This window comes from Solanum lycopersicum, chromosome 4 (genome assembly GCF_036512215.1).
Source record: "Solanum lycopersicum chromosome 4, SLM_r2.1".
Classification (NCBI taxonomy): Eukaryota; Viridiplantae; Streptophyta; class Magnoliopsida; order Solanales; family Solanaceae; genus Solanum; species Solanum lycopersicum.
The window spans coordinates 67,352,505-67,368,890 of NC_090803.1; the positions used below are offsets into that span (position 1 = coordinate 67,352,505).

Sequence of the window (16,386 nt, forward strand, 5' to 3'; positions counted from 1 at the left end):
ATTTTTTTTGTGAATATTAAATTTTGAATCGGTAATTGTAAAAGTATAATAAGTTCCATATAAATAACTTTCAATATTGATTTTGAATACATATCGTTTACAACATATACAGTGTAGTCTCATCTATATCTTTCGTACGAATAATAAATTAGGTATGAGGCAATTTTACTAAGGTATATTATGATCTTCCTCACAGACCTTGTGATCCACCTATATCACAATGAAAATTCCTAATTAAACTATTTAACTTCCTTCAAATATCTTCACATTAGTTAATTTCCAGACATAAACTATTATTACCAAGAGAAGTTTCTATAAAACAATTACTCAAAAGTTTTTACTATTATTAACTGAAAAACAAAAATGAAGACTAATTTTCTCTTTTATATTTTTACAATTTCTACTTTTGTTAGTGTCCATTCAAAACTACTTCACTTTGATTGGGTTGTTTCAATTTCCTCTAATGCACTCATTGGAGATCCTAAAGAGGTCACTTTGTTTTAGTATTTTTTTTCTTAACCTCAATTTTTTTTTGTTAATTATGTTTTTTTTAAAGAATATTTAAAATAACTATTTTTTTTTTGTGATGGTGAAAACAGGTTATTATGATCAATAATCAGTTTCCAGGGCCCCTTTTGAACACAACAACAAATGATGTGGTCATTGTCAATGTTTATAACAACTTGACTGAACCTTTCCTCATGACATGGTAATTTATTTAATATTTTTGTTAGTTATTTCTAAGTATGTTTTATGACCATTCATACGTCAGCGGTGGATATAGGACGAGTTCTGTGGGTTCAATTAAACTCGTTGCTTTTAACTTGAACTAAGTATACATACACGATTTTTAACGATATTGCATATATGTAATGAAAGTCAACATGTAGGGACTACAGAAAATGCAACTATTGAGACAACTCAAAAATAAAATTAGTGAGGTAAGGTCAAGCTCGGAAAATGATTCAATGGATTCGAAAGAATAAATTTTGCTCTGCATGAATCAAGTTCTTCCATGAGACTATGATCATACTCATTTTGCTCGTTAAGTGTTAACTGTATTCTGAATTTGTCTCTGATACATTCATGATTTCTTTAGAACAACTTATATTCAATGATCTTTAACTTAAAATATTGCGAAAACTATAAGGAATGGAGTGCAATTAAGGAGGAATTCATGGCAAGATGGAGTTGAAGGAACCAATTGTCCAATTATGCCTGGAAAAAATTGGACATACAAATTTCAGATGAAAGATCAGATTGGAAGTTTCTTCTATTTTCCTTCACTCTTTTTCCAGAAAGCTGCTGGAGGCTATGGTCCTATTCGAATCAACAACGTTGAGACTGTTCCTCTTCCATTTACGCGTCCTGATTATGAATATGATATACTAATTGGAGATTGGTATTTTGATGAGTATAAGGTATGTGTAAAGTCGTAACATAAGTATAAATGCTATAGATTATGAAAATGCACAATGTAGTTTAGTTGTAACCTTAATTGTTTTTGTGAAGGACTTGAGAATTTCTCTAGAAGATGGATGCAAAATGCCTTTTCCAGATGCCATTCTCATCAATGGTATGAGATCTGATCAAGCTACCTTTGAGTTTCAACCCGGTAAGTTTACGTTTGTATAGAGAATTACCAACAGTTGTAAGATCTGCGTACACTCTACTCTTCTCAGACCCCACCTAGTGAGATTTCACCGGGTATGTTGTTGTGGGACCGAGGTGTAGTTGTGCGATTTTTAAATCCTTTTGACATAAACAAAGCATTTTGTGTAGTCATAAAGGTACTAGCTCGTGTTCGTATCTTAGGTGGTTCTGAATCCCCTTGTTGAAAATCCTGATTCCGTCTAATGACATTTTGGTTTCTCTGTTTCGTCTTCAGGGGCTACCTATAGATTGAGAATCTCGAACATAGGATTAAAAACAACCTTAAATTTCAAAATCCAGGATCATGAAATGCTTTTGGTGGAGACTGAAGGAGCCTACACTTCAAAAAAGTACCACCAAAGTCTAGACATCCATGTTGGTCAATCTTATTCTGTTCTTGTTACTGCAAAGAACCACAGCTATAATAGCTCGTATCATATGGTGGCCTCTTCGCGATTCATCCCCAGGAAACTTTCAGGTCTTGCTATTATACGATATCCCAATTTTGATGTTGAACCCTTGGTTGCTGTTTACCCTGATGAACCTTCTCAGGACGAGTTCAGATTTTCACTGGAACAAGCTCTATCAATAAGGTACAAACAGGTTATAATGCAGGTTACGGACTTTTGATAAATTATTTATACATATTAAGTGAATGGTACTGTAGCTTCGCCCCTTGACAAAGTACAAACATGCTTGTTTGTTGTAAGAATAATAATGTTTGGAAATTGAAACTTTCAATTATTGAAACAGGACAGATTTATTAGTAGGAGCTGCGAGGCGTAATCCTCAAGGATCTTATGTATATGGAAGCATTAACATAAGCCGGACACTGATCCTCCAGAACGGTGAGGCAGCGTTGGATGGACAAAATCGATACACAGTGAATGGGGTATCGTTTTTGCACCCGAGAACACCACTGAAGCTGGCAGATTATTTCCAGCTAAGTGATGTTTTCGAGCCTGGTTTTCTTCCTGCTTCACCAGTAGATGATGTTCCTAGACTTGGTATCTCAGTCATTGATGCCAATTATCATGATTTTGTTCATATTGTTTTCCAAAATCCGTTAGACTCGTTACAAACGTGGCATTCTGATGGATACAACTTCTTTGTTGTCGGGTAATTACAGTTAGCTCGATTTTGGGATATTTGTTCATTCACTTAACCGTTGATATAGCTAAACCTAACTTGCTTGAGATTGAGACGTAGTTCTTATTATAAATCTTGAACGTATTGCAGAATGGGACGCGGTAAATGGGAGGTGGAAAAGATGGAAACATACAATATGATTGATGCTATTTATCGCTCAACGATTCAGGTTAGAGTTGTGATTATTTTGGTACTAGGCACTGTGAAGCAACCTTTTATAACATGTTAAATCACACTGAGAGTTGTAAAACTGATTTTATTTCGTTGCAGTATATATAAGTTAAATTTCTCAACGAAAATGCAGGTGTATCCATATTCATGGACCGCGATACTAATAAAGTTGGACAATCAAGGGATGTGGAATCTGAGATCACAGGATGCAGAAAAATGGTATCTTGGACAAGAATTGTATATAAAAGTGAAAGGAGATGTGAATGATCCTTCCAAGATTTCTCCAAGAGATGAAGCTCCAATTCCTGCAAATGTTATTAAATGTGGAAAAGTTGCTGATTTATAAATTTTGATTGTTAGTAATAGTATTGTTTTAATAATAGACTTTAGAGTAAGCCAATATATATAAGCCTTTGATTACTTCTTCATTTTTAAAGGATTGGAAATGGAATTGTGTTTCATAGAAAATATTATCTCCGTACATAAAATTTAGTAAAAATTAGAAGTGAATATCCCACATCGCAGAATGAAGAGAGTTATGGCTGGTTGGCTAGAATAAACAATGGAGTCTGTGTGCTCAGTTAAAGTATGATCCTTCAGGCAAGTTTTAATGGGATATGATAGGTGGTCAATACTCGCAATAAAATATGCGAGATGGGCGTTCCAGCTCAGCCTGGTTACGACAATTTGAGCGCTCTCGTTCAAACCAATCTGATCCCTATTATTTATTTATTTTCCCCTCCCCTCCTCCCCTTTTAGTAAGATTTTCAAATAAATTTGATTTTTTTCTCCCCTATACTTTATATTATTTTATCTTCTCTTATTGTTACTATTTTTGTTTCTTAATTTTATAACTATAAACAATAAAAATAAATTTAGTGTAAGCTTAAAGAAAATACACGCTAAAAGGAAGTAAACAAAACGCTTCCGAGGGAAAATAAATAAATTAAACAATGGAGGTGGCTGGTCAAAACAGCAAATAATATCTCTCTATAGCCTCAAAAGTATGGTTAAATATAAGTTCCGGTAATGCCCAAGTATCCTTCAACTTATGCTCGAAATCTCTCAGACACACTTATACTATACTAAGGTCCTATTACTCTCCTTAACTTATTTTATTAATAATTTTTTACTCCTTTTTAGCTTACGTGGCACTATTTTGTGGGCCCAACGATGGTTGTTTTTTTCGAACTAGTGCCACGTAGGCTAAAAAGGGTAGAAAATTACATATAAAATAAGTTCAGGGGGGTAATAGGACCTTAGTATAGTATAAGTGTGTCTCTGGGATTTCGGGCATAGGTTGAGGGGGTACTTGGGTATTTTTCCAATATAAGTCTGACAATATTTTTTAAGAAACTATGAAATAAAGATATTTGAGTAAAAGGATATGACCAGTGATGACTCGATAGTGTTTAAAAAGATATTTGTCCCTTACGCCTTCATATTCATGGGACTTCATTTTTAATAATAATAAGTTATAAATTATTATTTTTTAACAAATATTGAATGCTATTTATAAAAAAAGTTAACTTTTCATGAAAAATGAAAGGAAATATTAAAACAAATTTGAAAGATTTGAAATATTATATCTCATGAAACATGTTATATGACTTCACTTGTAACAATATCTATAAACAATATTTCAAAAGAAATTTTTGTATATATTATTTGAACTTTCTCGAGAAAAATTCATATTTATACACAACTTCTATTTCTAAATTTTCAAATACCACTTTATCTCACCATCAACAGAATAATGGCCTCTGAATGTTTCATCGAGGATAAAATAAGTATTTTAAAGTCAAATTATTACTTAATATAAAAACGTATTACTTTTTTTAAATAAACTAAAAATAATATAAATTATATAAATTGAAATAGAAAAATATTATCGGATGAATTGGTAACTAAGAAATGGAAGTAAATAATAATAATCCCACATTGGAGAATGAAGTGAGTTATGGGTGTTAGTGAGTAGAATAAATAACTAAGGCAGTGGACCGAGTATAATTTTGATCCTTCAGTCAAGTTTTAATAGGATATGATGAGTGGTCAAATGCTCACAATAATTTTGTGAGAAGGATGCCTAAGCTCAGCCTGGTTACGACAATTTAGGCCTTCTCAATTTTATCAATTTGATCCTAATTTCTAAAGCCATTTATTTTAAACAAATCTTTGCTGGATTTGGACTATTAGACTCAATAGACTTTATAATCAATATGATACCTTTAATAAAAGTGAAGATGGCTTTAATTGGATACTAAGTGAATAATTTTATTTATTATGAATTTGATTTGATTGACATGCAATTCTAATTAGAATTTGCTTAACTAATCTTGTATATATATCTAATTCTGTTGTTCCAAGTGGTATCCAAATTTAGCATTTCTAGAACGATTTCGGTTTTGACATGAGGAATTGACAAGGACAACTAACAATACAATGTAATTATCCTTATCTTTGATTATGCCTTCAGTAAACTTCACGTGTATAATTACATATAATCGATATATTTAAGCCTACTTCTCCTTAGATCCACCAACATCAACCTTTCACATATCATATTATTTAGGAATCTAAATACCTCTTATTTACATGTTTAAATCATTCTTTAAGTGAAATATATTTAAATTCAAATATCCTTTTTTTTCTCACTACCAACGAAATAATGGACAAAGGCCTACCAAACATTCACAGGAAACTACTATTACTACAATTTTAAGGTCATGTTATGGATTTATAGAAATTCATAACTTTTGTCGTATAGATATAGATATAGATATATATACAAAACTCAATTAAAATATCAATAATAATTTATTTGAATTCATAATTGTAATGATATGGTGAGTCAGTACAAAAAACCTAATACTTCAATGTGAGTTGCCAATTAAGAATGGAAGTAAATTATCCCACATTGGACAATGTAAGAGAGTTATGGAGATTGGGTCGAATAAATAATTGAAGCAATCTACTTAGTAAAATTGTGATCCTTCAGCCAAGTTTTAAATCCTAAATCCTAAATCCTAAATGTGAGAAGGGCGTCTAGGCTTATCTTGATTACGACAATTTAGATGCTCTTAATTTTATTAACCTGATCTTTATTTCTGAAATTAATTTCCAAAAAATAAATAATTTTGTATTATTCGTTTTTAACTTTTTATTTAATATTTAATATCTCTTACCTTCATATTATTTTGACTCTTTTAATCACTTTTTAATGAAACAAAAGAAAACATGTTTGTAAATTAGAATGTGTTTTTTATTTTAATTGGTTAGCTTTTTGCCAAAGGAAAACACAGTATGTGAAAGGAGACAACAAATCTTTGCTAAATTAAATTTTGAGACAATGGGCTAAATCGCAATGGTGACTTTAGACTTCATTACTCAATAATAAGACACCTTATTATAAAAGTGAATTTGGCTTTTATTGGATATATAAAGTGAAAAATTACAAGTGTTGTAAAAATAGTTAGTGATTTAGGTGGAATATATAAGGTCAATACTCAATATGTTACTTTCTAATTTTAATACTACATATTATGTATTTGAATTGATTGACATTCAATTCTAATTAGAATTTGCTTAACTAATCTTTGTATAAATATAAAAAATTTAGCATCTACCGACGTGAGAAATTGACAGGGAGGCTAGCTGCTCCTAATACGCGTTTGGTTTCTCCTTTGTAGATATGAACCGACAGGACAAACTTTATCATTTAAACATGTGCTACTTGTCTAGAGCCCTACACTTATACGTCGTCAGCTTGATACAAAATTTAAGAAAAAAAATAAAAGAATTTTGAAGTTTGAGATACTCGATGATCATTTCATTATGTGATACAAGAAAATTTTAAATTTAAATTATTTTATTTTAATTCATTTAGAAAAAAAAAATTTAATATTTTTTTAATTTTAATTTTCTGACATATTTAAAATAAATTCAAAGAATTTTTTAATACTTTTCATATATTTTAAATTGAAAATAAAATTAATTTTTTTAGATACTTTATTAAATTAAAATCAGATAAATAAATTAAAAACCCACGAAAAGTCAGGCTGAGTCAGCAATGATAAGACTATACTATCCAAAAGGAAAAAAACCCGACCTCACACGTACCACAAATCATGTCGCTACCATTACTATGAGCGTATGGGAGCTTTTACTACTTCAATTTTATTTGATATTAAACCATAAATATTTAATATTCCATGTTTCACGATATGTAATCAAACGGTATATACCGTGGAGTATGACACAATTTTTTTAAAATTAAATATACAAATTCTGAATTTGATAACATAAATAAGTTGTAATTGCAAAATGACTAATCGTCTCAAACTCATATTCAATACTTCTTTCGTTAATATTTTTAATAACTAAAATAAGAAATGTTAAAATTAGTTTTGCATCATTACGGCACTGTTCCACTTACACTTTTTTTTTCCTTCGTATTCCAAACTTTCGCTTATAAATAGGAAAAATGTTCTTCCATTTTTTTTCTATCTATCCAAAACATTCACTCACACGCTATTATTTTCTCCAATAACTAACCAAATTCTTCTAGAACAATTATTCCAAATCTATGGCTTCTTCTTCTTTTCTTCTCTCCACTTCAATTACCGGCTCTAAACTCTCCGCCGCTGCACCACCGCGGAGTTCTGTTAGCTTCAAGCAGCGGCCGTTCTCTGTTTCCGCCGCGTACTCCACTGCGGAGAGGACTTCTACTGCTACTACTAGTAGCTCTACAATCGCCTCACATACATCGTTATACGAAGTTTTAGGGATTCAATTTGGAGCTAATTCTCATGAAATTAAGTCTGCTTACCGGAAATTAGCCAGAATTTTGCATCCAGATGTTCGTAATTCGTCGGCGGAGGACTTTATAAGAGTCCAATCAGCGTATGCTACTCTTTCCGATCCGGAAAAACGTGCTAATTATGATCGGAACCTATTTGGAAATAGAATTGCAAGGCCTGTTGATTTCTCAACGGCGGGAGCTCGCAGCCATTATACTGTTCGCCGAGGATGGGAAACCGATCAGTGTTGGTAGAATTTTTCGAAATCTCCCGCCCGATTAGTCACAAAATTTAGATGAGCACCACTTAATTTCTGATCGTAACTCAAATCTGAAATTTCTTATAACGATAATAAGACCCGTTATTTGTACAGTACATGTAAATGTGACTTTATGTATATAATACTTTAAAAATTTGTTATGTGATTTGGGATTAAGATAAATAATCAGACTATGTTTTTGAAGTCTGAAAGTTCATCAAAATTGTTCACTCAACATTTGTATTATTAGAATTTACGATATACTTACCTTTTTTTTATAACCACATAAATAATCTTTAATATTTAGTCAAATACTATTACGTACGTAATTTGGAAAGCAACAAGTATAAACTTTTTCATTCGGTCAATGCTCATGTATTCCTTTCATATGTTTCTATTAATGTATGTTTGAGATATATTTTAAAGTAAAAATTGAAGTTTGAAAAATACTTTTTTTGTAGATTTTTGATCGTGTTCCATGACTTCTCACATGTCCTACTTGTGACTTTGTGAGGTGAAAATGTTGCCAATTTAGTCCACAATATCATAGGTCCCCTACTCTATAAGATAAGAATTACAAGTCATAACAAATCGATGTGATAAATTTTCTATTAAATTTTGATATATTTTTTTCATATATAATAAATATTATATCATAATCATCAAGTTTGCAGGATTTAATTTAAATATTATATTATATTCATATCTTTCACTAAATAACTTTTATTTTTATGCTTGATAATATAATATTATTATAAATTTTTTTATTTAAATAAATATATTCACCGAAATTCAGACGTTCTTTGAAAAAAAATAAAAGTACTAATAATGTCACTTCGATCCATGTTTTGAATTCAACATCTCATCATTACGAAATCAAGAGCAAGTTGAGTAGCATCTAGTAAGTGAAATCTGTCATCTTTCTACAATTGCAAAATATAACACATTATATATTTGTCTTTATTTAAGTAATTTTTCTTTCTCAAATTATTTGAGGCCTATGGTTTTTTCCAATTTCGTAGATATTATGTTAGTCATTTATGATTCTTTTCTCTCTTTTAGTCTTTATTTGGAAAGTTGTTATAAGTTTTTGATAGAGATTCTTATAATAGTATTTTAGAAGTTCATAATTTATTCAAGTAAATTTTTTTTAATAGAATAAATTTCTAATATAAATATGTTTTTACACATAAAAGATATAGAAAATACTAATAACTCTCTTACTTATATTTTTTCAAAAATGCAAAATTCAACTTTTGCAGTTATTTTGTGGCCATCAAAATTGAGTATTCTCTAAGACATGTCATCAAAAATTTGTTTAAGATATTGTTCTCATGATCAATGGTAAGCCTATATTAACAAAGTTATTTTTTTTATATTAGACGTGTTAATCATTGGATGTTTGTCGCAATATTTCGCTTTTTTGATGAAAAAAAAAGGTGATCTCCTTATATCGTCTTATGAAATGATTAATAAAAAAAGAAAAAATTAAATAAGTGTTAATAAATTTAAATGTCGATATCGAAGGAGAAGAATTTCATCACGAACGAATAGCGAGAGTGACAAAAAAAGATCAATATTCTTAACAGGAAATTGAAGTGGAAATGAACATCCAAGAGCCGTTGCCTGTTGAAATTCGACACCTCCCTTTTTGTGATAAGCTCTCCTAATTTGAATCATACTTTAGAAAAAGTATTCAGTTTAGATGTCTTTTATGTTTGAGCTAATTTAGCGTAATATATTGTTAACATGATGTGATATTAGTAAATATTAAATATATGTGCATGATTCACACGTGGTGTATGTATGGAATAAAAACATATTATATTTGAAATAATATTAAAAGGATGAATTGAAGGCTCCAGAGATGAGTTATCTTCGAAGAATCACCATTACATATCTGGTATCGATCACGTCCATCATAACGTCATAACAAACAGAACTTATGTTACTAATAAAGGTGGGAAGCCATGGTCCCAAGTAATACGTGTAACAATATATATGTCCACGTATAGTATTTCTATTGGACGGCGTACTAAGAGGCCCAAGGATGATGCCTATAGTTGGGCCATGTATTTACAAAAAGGGAACGTTCACTAGCTAATAAAATAGCCTTCTATAATTTGATAACTATTTTTAGCTACATGCTATAGGAAGGAGAGAGGCGAGCAAGACGGGGAGAGAGGTGAGAGAGAGAAGGCAAACAGTGGAGGAGAGGTGAATTATATATGTATATTAGTTAGATAATTTTATATTATACAAATATATTTGTATATATGACAAACGAGATTGAGAGAAAGGGGATAGAGGACAACGATATTGGAAAAGGAAGGAGAAAGGCGAATGATATTGGGAGAGAGGCGAGTGAGAGAGCACAATGAGTGGGAGAGAGGTGAATTGTATATGTATATTGGTTAGATAGTTATAACTTGTATATATATATTGATTAGATAATTATATATTATACATATATATTTATATATTTTAGTGAATTATACATAATATACAAATGTGCCTAATTATACAGAATCAAAGTCAACCCACATAATTATAGCAAACTATAACTATAGTGAATAATTAAATAATATAAATTTACTTAATCGCGTACAAAATGGCCTGGTTCATGCTTACCTCGATATCGAGGCCCAATATCTAAAATATGGCCCTTTTTACGCTTACCTTGATATTGAGGCCCAACTCATTATAAGTTCGTGAATACAAGCAAAACGGGAAAAGCTAACACAGTCGCACAAAAATGGCTAATGTAATGAAGCCTCTGATGAATTGGCCAAAATGGCATCACTATTTATACGTTCGCGCTTCATTCATCCACTTTGTTCAATCTCAATCTCAATCTCCACTCTTCTCAACCTGCAATGTTCGCCGACTGCCGTCGTTCACGGCATCACCTTCCGGTTACCGGCAAGCTCATTTTCGTTCCGGCGCGGCACTTAAATCACGTGAAAGTCCATTACCGTTAGATCAATCAGAGGGCGACAGCGATTCCGATGAAAAAACAAGGAAGAGTCGTAACGAGAAGAAGCGTGAAGCTCGACGCGCCGTCCGGTGGGCTATGGATTTAGCTAAGTTCTCTGCTCCTCAAATTAAGCGCATTCTCAGGTAATTAGATAACTTTCTAGTTACAATTGACTAAATGATATAAGTTAATGTTTCATATTTCACTGTAGAGTGGCTTCAACGGAGCAAGAGGTATACGAAGCCGTTATGCTGGCCAAGGTAGTTTTATGTTCTATCAATTGTGAGGTATTATTGCTATTTTTTCGTTGTTAGTGAGTGTAACATGTTTGCTCATTTGCCGCAGAGACTAGGTCCTGATGTACGAGAAGGAAAGCGAAGGCAATTCAGTTACATAGGTATGCTTTAAGATGCTTACTTTCTCCATCAAAGTGATCTTTATATCCAAATGTTTTATAGCATCGTTCTGTATTCAGATAAGCAGAAGTTGTAAGTTATAGTACCTTTAATCTATTAGATATCTCAGTTGTATACTTATATCCAATGTAGGATTAATATAGTCAATATTGATTACTTGATAAGTAAAAAGGAACTCGCAAATTACTTAATTAGCATGGTAGTGAACTGTTTTAAAAGATGGCATATAATCAAGAGCATTTGGTAGGAAAGAAGGAGAATATATGGAGTATAAGGATTTAGGAAAGAAGTATAGTAATCTCAATTTGCTAAAATTGAAAAAGCAGATGAGTTAGTAGTATGCAGTGCCGTATTTGAAATTCATAAACTTAATGTTTTACCTTGATTCAAATCACATTACACTTTTATCCATTATTTTGAATTCATTTGAAACTACACTCTAAAACATGACATTTTAAATTTACAAGTATGGATCGCCTCTTTTTAGCAGATGTCTCTATCAAAATGGGTCTATTACTTTCCTCGACCCCTAAAGGACAAACATGTTGACATGAATCCGTATATGGTTGTAGTTTACTTACACCAACAACATCAAATTATTAGAGAAGAACAGTACCCTTGGAGTTGTATTCTTCCTTACTAGTTGGTGCTTATCCCGCATATATATATTCTACCTTAGTGTTGGTGCTTATCCCGCATATATATAGTCTACCTTAGTGCTGGTGCCATCTTCTTTTTTATTTATTTGTATAAAATGGCGGGGGGGGGGGGGGGGGTTTCGACATTGAGAGGGACTACACTGGGTATGATGATGTTGTAGGATTTTTAGTGCTGGGGCTACCTAAAACCGCTCTTCCAGTGATTTTGTGATGTTAGAAACAATTCATAAATTAACAACTCAAGAAGAGGGAAGCATTTTTTGTCAATCTATTGTCGGTCATATATAATCTAAATTTCTCTGTATTGTTCAACCTCTGATCTTGTAAACATCTTAGTTTTCTTTGCCTCACTGGAACAACTATGGGATCTATGGTTCTTTCCGTCTGATAAATTCAGTAACTGATTTATCATAAGCTTTCTCTAGTCATCAATTTTACGCTATAAAAACAAATACTTGTGTTACACAAAAAAATAACAACAATTGGTGAAAGAAGTTTATGTCGCATAGAATCTTCTTGTAGTTCATATATTTTGCATCCACAAAAGCAAATAATTTATGAGATGTAATAGTAGGCTTTTAGGGGATTGATGCAAAAAGATAGAACTGAGCAGTAGGAATGCTTGTGAAACTGCCTTCAGATCTGATGCATAACGTTTGGTAATTTATCGAGTTCCTTTTGCAAAGTTTTTCATTCTCACCATTTGTCATCGGAGTGGCTTCTGTGACAGATTCAATGGAAAGGGCTCAAAGGAAATTTGATCTCTTTGGTGCAGAATGGAATGGATAAACAAATTTGTGAGTTGAGGTTGATGATCCCAAAACGTTATTGGGATAGCAAAAATAGAAATTAGTGAATGGTAATAGAGTTCTAATTTGAATCCTTCTAATTTCCTTATCTCATACTTTTTAGGAGGTTCATGCAAATGGAGGGTAAACACTGAATAGTAATACTGCAGCGCTGTCAATTGAAAGAAGAGGAATCAACTTGATATTATTCTTGAACAGAAGCACACTAATAATAAATTTATTCTTTTGAGAAGGGTCATTCTAGTGAAAAAGGTGTTGGTGTGTCACTTAATGTTTGACCTATATATGCTATCTCTTATTAGAAGATCCAGCAAATTATATACAGCTGTTTGAGTACATACATGTTAATAACAGAGGAAGCAATCTGAAAATTAGATATCCCTTGTGAATGCATTATCCACTTCCTGCCTTTTCATTTCTTGTTCCAGGCCACAGTGAATATGCTTGTCATGTCTTTTGTTCCATTTTCTCTAGAACTGTGCTTTGTATAATTGATTTGTGAACTGTTCATTCCCATGACTGAAAAAATCATGATGTTCGGTATGAGTTGTGGTTTATTAATTGATTGATCCCTCATAGTAATTGTGATGCATCATATTACTAAAGTTCTATTAATGTTGTTATTTATCTACATTTTGATAAGAGATTGTTTACATTGATGGTTTGAATTCTAAAATCTATGCACTCATAAACCATGGAATTTTTCTGCTGAATATTTTGGGAGTAAGTTAACCTTGGAAATGTTTGCAGTGTTATAATTTCAGTTTCTTGTCTTGAAATTTGATCACATGAAATTAATGTATGTTGGATCTATATGCTCACGATGTAATATGAATTCATGTTAGGTAGATTATTGCGAGAAGTTAAGCCTGAATTGATGGATGGTTTAATTCAGGCAACAAAAGATGGAGACCAAACTAAATTTCAGGCTTTATCTGGTTCGGAACTTTCGGCTACCGAAGATGTTGATGAGGAAGTTGAAGAGACTGAATATGAGGATGACGAAGAGGTATGTCATAATCTCACTCCTCATTTTGGGGATCAAATTTCTTTGGCTGCTTTACTGTGTTTAAAGTTATGACTGAGCACAAGAAACTACAATCGCGAATCTATTTCCATGAAAAATGAACAAGTATGAGAACAACTGTTCTGCTCGTCTGTTTAATAAAAGAGCTGATTACGAAACCTGCATAATGTGGGTTAGATAACATAACAGGACAACAATTTAAATTTTACTTGGGAACTAATTTCAGGACTGCAATTGAAAGTTTGAAGTTCTCTTTTTCTTGTGCTTATTTTCAGAGTTCTGAGGACAATATTGCTTTAGCCGATAGATGGTTTGATGGCTTGGTCAATAAGGACGTTGACATCTCTAAAGAAATCTATTCTCTAAGTGAGGTTGATTTTGATCGCCAGGTTAGTTCAGATGTTATACGCAGGTCTGGAATTATCTTCTTTTTTGGATTTTCTGGTGTATAAGTTGAATTGACACATAATTTTATGATTTTCATGCTCAATCTCTTCTTGTATATGTTCATTTCAAAAGACAAATAATCGGTAAAGGAAAACTAGTAATGAAGAATTAATATGGACAGATCAGTATTTCAGGCTGTCAAATGTGCACCCTGACCTTAAATGACATAGTTGTTAGCTTAGTTAACTGCGCGTTTCATTACAATTAGCTTAAAGGTGTCAACAATTTACTTGTGCTGTTTTTATGGAATAAGCTGCCCGTACTTGAGATATTAAAGAAAAATTATGTGTCTTTTGTATGTAAATTATAATTTGCTTGTCTTGCCATGGTATAATATTTATCTGATTATGTTCTATCTCGTTGTACAGGAGTTACGTGGTCTTGTTAGGAATGTACAATCAATACGTGAAAAAAGGAGCAAATCAGACGAGGGGGAAGGAAAAGTAAACACTGATGTTGTCCGTGCAGAAAGGTCTCTCACACGTTTCCTTCGAGACCTAGCGAAACAGCTTCACAGCTAAATAGAATATCAGATTCATCTGTGAGAGTATACTCCATGCTGGCCATCATTAGATCCTCAAAAAGTACATTAAAATGTATTTGTAATATTTCCTAGTACATGCATGTACTATCTGGAAGTTAGATCTCATTCCTCTGCCGACAAGGCTTCCTATTTCCCCTCTATTATTTTTCTCTACTTTTCTAGGGGAGGGGAGGGGATTTGGGGGTGGGTGATGGGTGACAGGAGAGAGTATTCTTTCTACTGTAGATCAACATCCACTGTTCAATGCCATAAGCCATGAACTTTTGAGTGAAACACTAGTACTGGAGTTGTGATGTTAAAAACATTGAAAATTTTGCATAATGTTTGCTTGATAGATGACATTGGGATTGAGAGCTTGTTTGTCTTTATGGAAAACTATAATGAAAGAATCTTTTGGTTTCGATATGTCACTCCTTTTTTGTATCAGCTGATGCTACTGAAAGAGAGGAAGAGGAGTGTCTGCTATTGTTGCTTGGAGTAATATTCCACTCATTGATTGAAGGACAAAGACATCGATGACATTTGTGTTGGCCGTCGGCTGTTGCTGTACAGGTAATGTGTTTTATTCAGAAACTTGAGTAACAGAGAAACGTACAGATTGTCAAAATACATTCCTTTCAAGTGATGTTTCATTTTCACTGTTTAACACATACATGACTCATCTTTTAACTTTATTTTGCTGATTCATTGGACTGTAAATTTAGAATTTTCTTTGTTTAATTTCTTTATTAACGGCAACATGTTGAACGCATGATTCGTTCTTTGTAAAGAGAAACACTTCTCCATTTATTCAGGCAGACAGTGGTTTGGTGTAATTCAAAATTGCTGACTAACGTTGATGTGTATACTGTATAGGTTCAGCTCATATGTTGTATCTTGAAAAACTGTTGTAGATAACATGGAGCTATCAGCATCAGTTTACAAAGGTCGTGGCCAGGTCATTTTCTGCTTATTTAAGTTCTGTTCATCTACCTTTTGGGTGTGATTAATAGCCATTCCTTTATCATAACTACATAATAATATATGTTACATGTAAGGTGAACAAATTGTTGAATCAAAATGAAAAATAAAATAAAATTAGGAATTTGTTTCTGTCGGTAGTTTACTTTTCTATGCTTCATGGATAAAAACTTTCGAGGTCAAAACTTAATATATGTTAAACTCGAAAAGTGGTTAGTGGATGCTATTTCTACGATTATACGATTATAGGAGTGGCCAGTGGAGAAAGGGATAAGGTACCCACTTGGGGGTATATGTGCTACTAATTAGTGCTTAATGTCTTTGTCCCAGCGACTCCAACGTCTTGTCAGACACCAAAAGATAGTGACTCTTAACCAAATGCCTTTTTGTGAAAAAGATGTCACACATGAACAGAGTAAATACACTGCCGCCGTGGATACACTTAATTTAGTCATGTTAATATTGATATTATGGGTTGTATACTATTCTAAGGTTGAATAATACTATTTTGATAAA

At 32.3% G+C, this 16,386-nt stretch overlaps 3 protein-coding genes and 2 non-coding genes across 7 annotated transcripts; all 5 read left to right on the forward strand.

Moving 5' to 3' along the window:
* Window positions 1–266: 266 nt before the first annotated feature.
* LOC101248970 (monocopper oxidase-like protein SKS1) lies at window positions 267–3,852 on the forward strand. The gene is made up of 8 exons (XM_019213721.3): window positions 267–489; window positions 600–709; window positions 1,151–1,421; window positions 1,513–1,615; window positions 1,889–2,246; window positions 2,407–2,772; window positions 2,893–2,971; window positions 3,107–3,852. The coding sequence occupies exons 1-8, from the start codon at window positions 364–366 to the stop codon at window positions 3,317–3,319; spliced, it is 1,626 nt and encodes a 541-aa protein (XP_019069266.1). The 5' UTR covers window positions 267–363; the 3' UTR covers window positions 3,320–3,852.
* Window positions 3,586–3,692, forward strand: LOC112941419 (small nucleolar RNA Z279/snoR105/snoR108). Its single transcript, XR_003246703.1, has one exon. It is a non-coding gene; the product is annotated as a small nucleolar RNA Z279/snoR105/snoR108 (small nucleolar RNA).
* Window positions 3,853–5,009: 1,157 nt separating the features above from the next.
* LOC112941420 (small nucleolar RNA Z279/snoR105/snoR108) lies at window positions 5,010–5,116 on the forward strand. Its single transcript, XR_003246704.1, has one exon. It is a non-coding gene; the product is annotated as a small nucleolar RNA Z279/snoR105/snoR108 (small nucleolar RNA).
* Window positions 5,117–7,487: 2,371 nt separating this feature from the next.
* DNAJ (DNAJ-like protein) lies at window positions 7,488–8,214 on the forward strand. Its single transcript, NM_001247448.2, has one exon. It carries the CDS (start codon window positions 7,559–7,561, stop codon window positions 8,024–8,026), a length of 468 nt encoding a protein of 155 aa, NP_001234377.2. The 5' UTR covers window positions 7,488–7,558; the 3' UTR covers window positions 8,027–8,214.
* Window positions 8,215–10,719: 2,505 nt separating this feature from the next.
* On the forward strand, window positions 10,720–16,386 carry LOC101264926 (uncharacterized). 3 transcript variants are annotated; one of them, XR_011220928.1, is made up of 8 exons: window positions 10,720–11,151; window positions 11,220–11,268; window positions 11,354–11,405; window positions 13,738–13,901; window positions 14,195–14,308; window positions 14,735–15,462; window positions 15,766–15,847; window positions 16,201–16,386. XR_011220928.1 is itself a non-coding variant. In XM_004238317.5 (6 exons), exons 1-6 carry the CDS (start codon window positions 10,787–10,789, stop codon window positions 14,885–14,887), a joined length of 897 nt encoding a protein of 298 aa, XP_004238365.1. In that variant the 5' UTR covers window positions 10,720–10,786; the 3' UTR covers window positions 14,888–16,386. The 3 variants fall into 3 exon arrangements, 1 of the variants encoding a protein (XP_004238365.1); XR_003246670.2 differs by having other exon boundaries at window positions 15,766–16,386; XM_004238317.5 differs by having other exon boundaries at window positions 14,735–16,386.

Bases quoted from the DNA above. Each gene is read 5' to 3' on its own strand.
- DNAJ (NM_001247448.2), top strand. From the start codon at position 7,559: ATGGCTTCTTCTTCTTTTCTTCTCTCCACTTCAATTACCGGCTCTAAA.
- LOC101264926 (XM_004238317.5), top strand. From the start codon at position 10,787: ATGGCTAATGTAATGAAGCCTCTGATGAATTGGCCAAAATGGCATCAC. The intron at 11,406-13,737 runs GTATGCTTTAAG...AATTCATGTTAG, and splicing joins AAGGCAATTCAGTTACATAG to GTAGATTATTGCGAGAAGTT. The intron at 14,309-14,734 runs GTTAGTTCAGAT...CTCGTTGTACAG, and splicing joins AGGTTGATTTTGATCGCCAG to GAGTTACGTGGTCTTGTTAG.
- LOC101248970 (XM_019213721.3), top strand. From the start codon at position 364: ATGAAGACTAATTTTCTCTTTTATATTTTTACAATTTCTACTTTTGTT. The intron at 1,422-1,512 runs GTATGTGTAAAG...GTTTTTGTGAAG, and splicing joins GGTATTTTGATGAGTATAAG to GACTTGAGAATTTCTCTAGA. The intron at 2,247-2,406 runs GTACAAACAGGT...TTATTGAAACAG, and splicing joins GAACAAGCTCTATCAATAAG to GACAGATTTATTAGTAGGAG.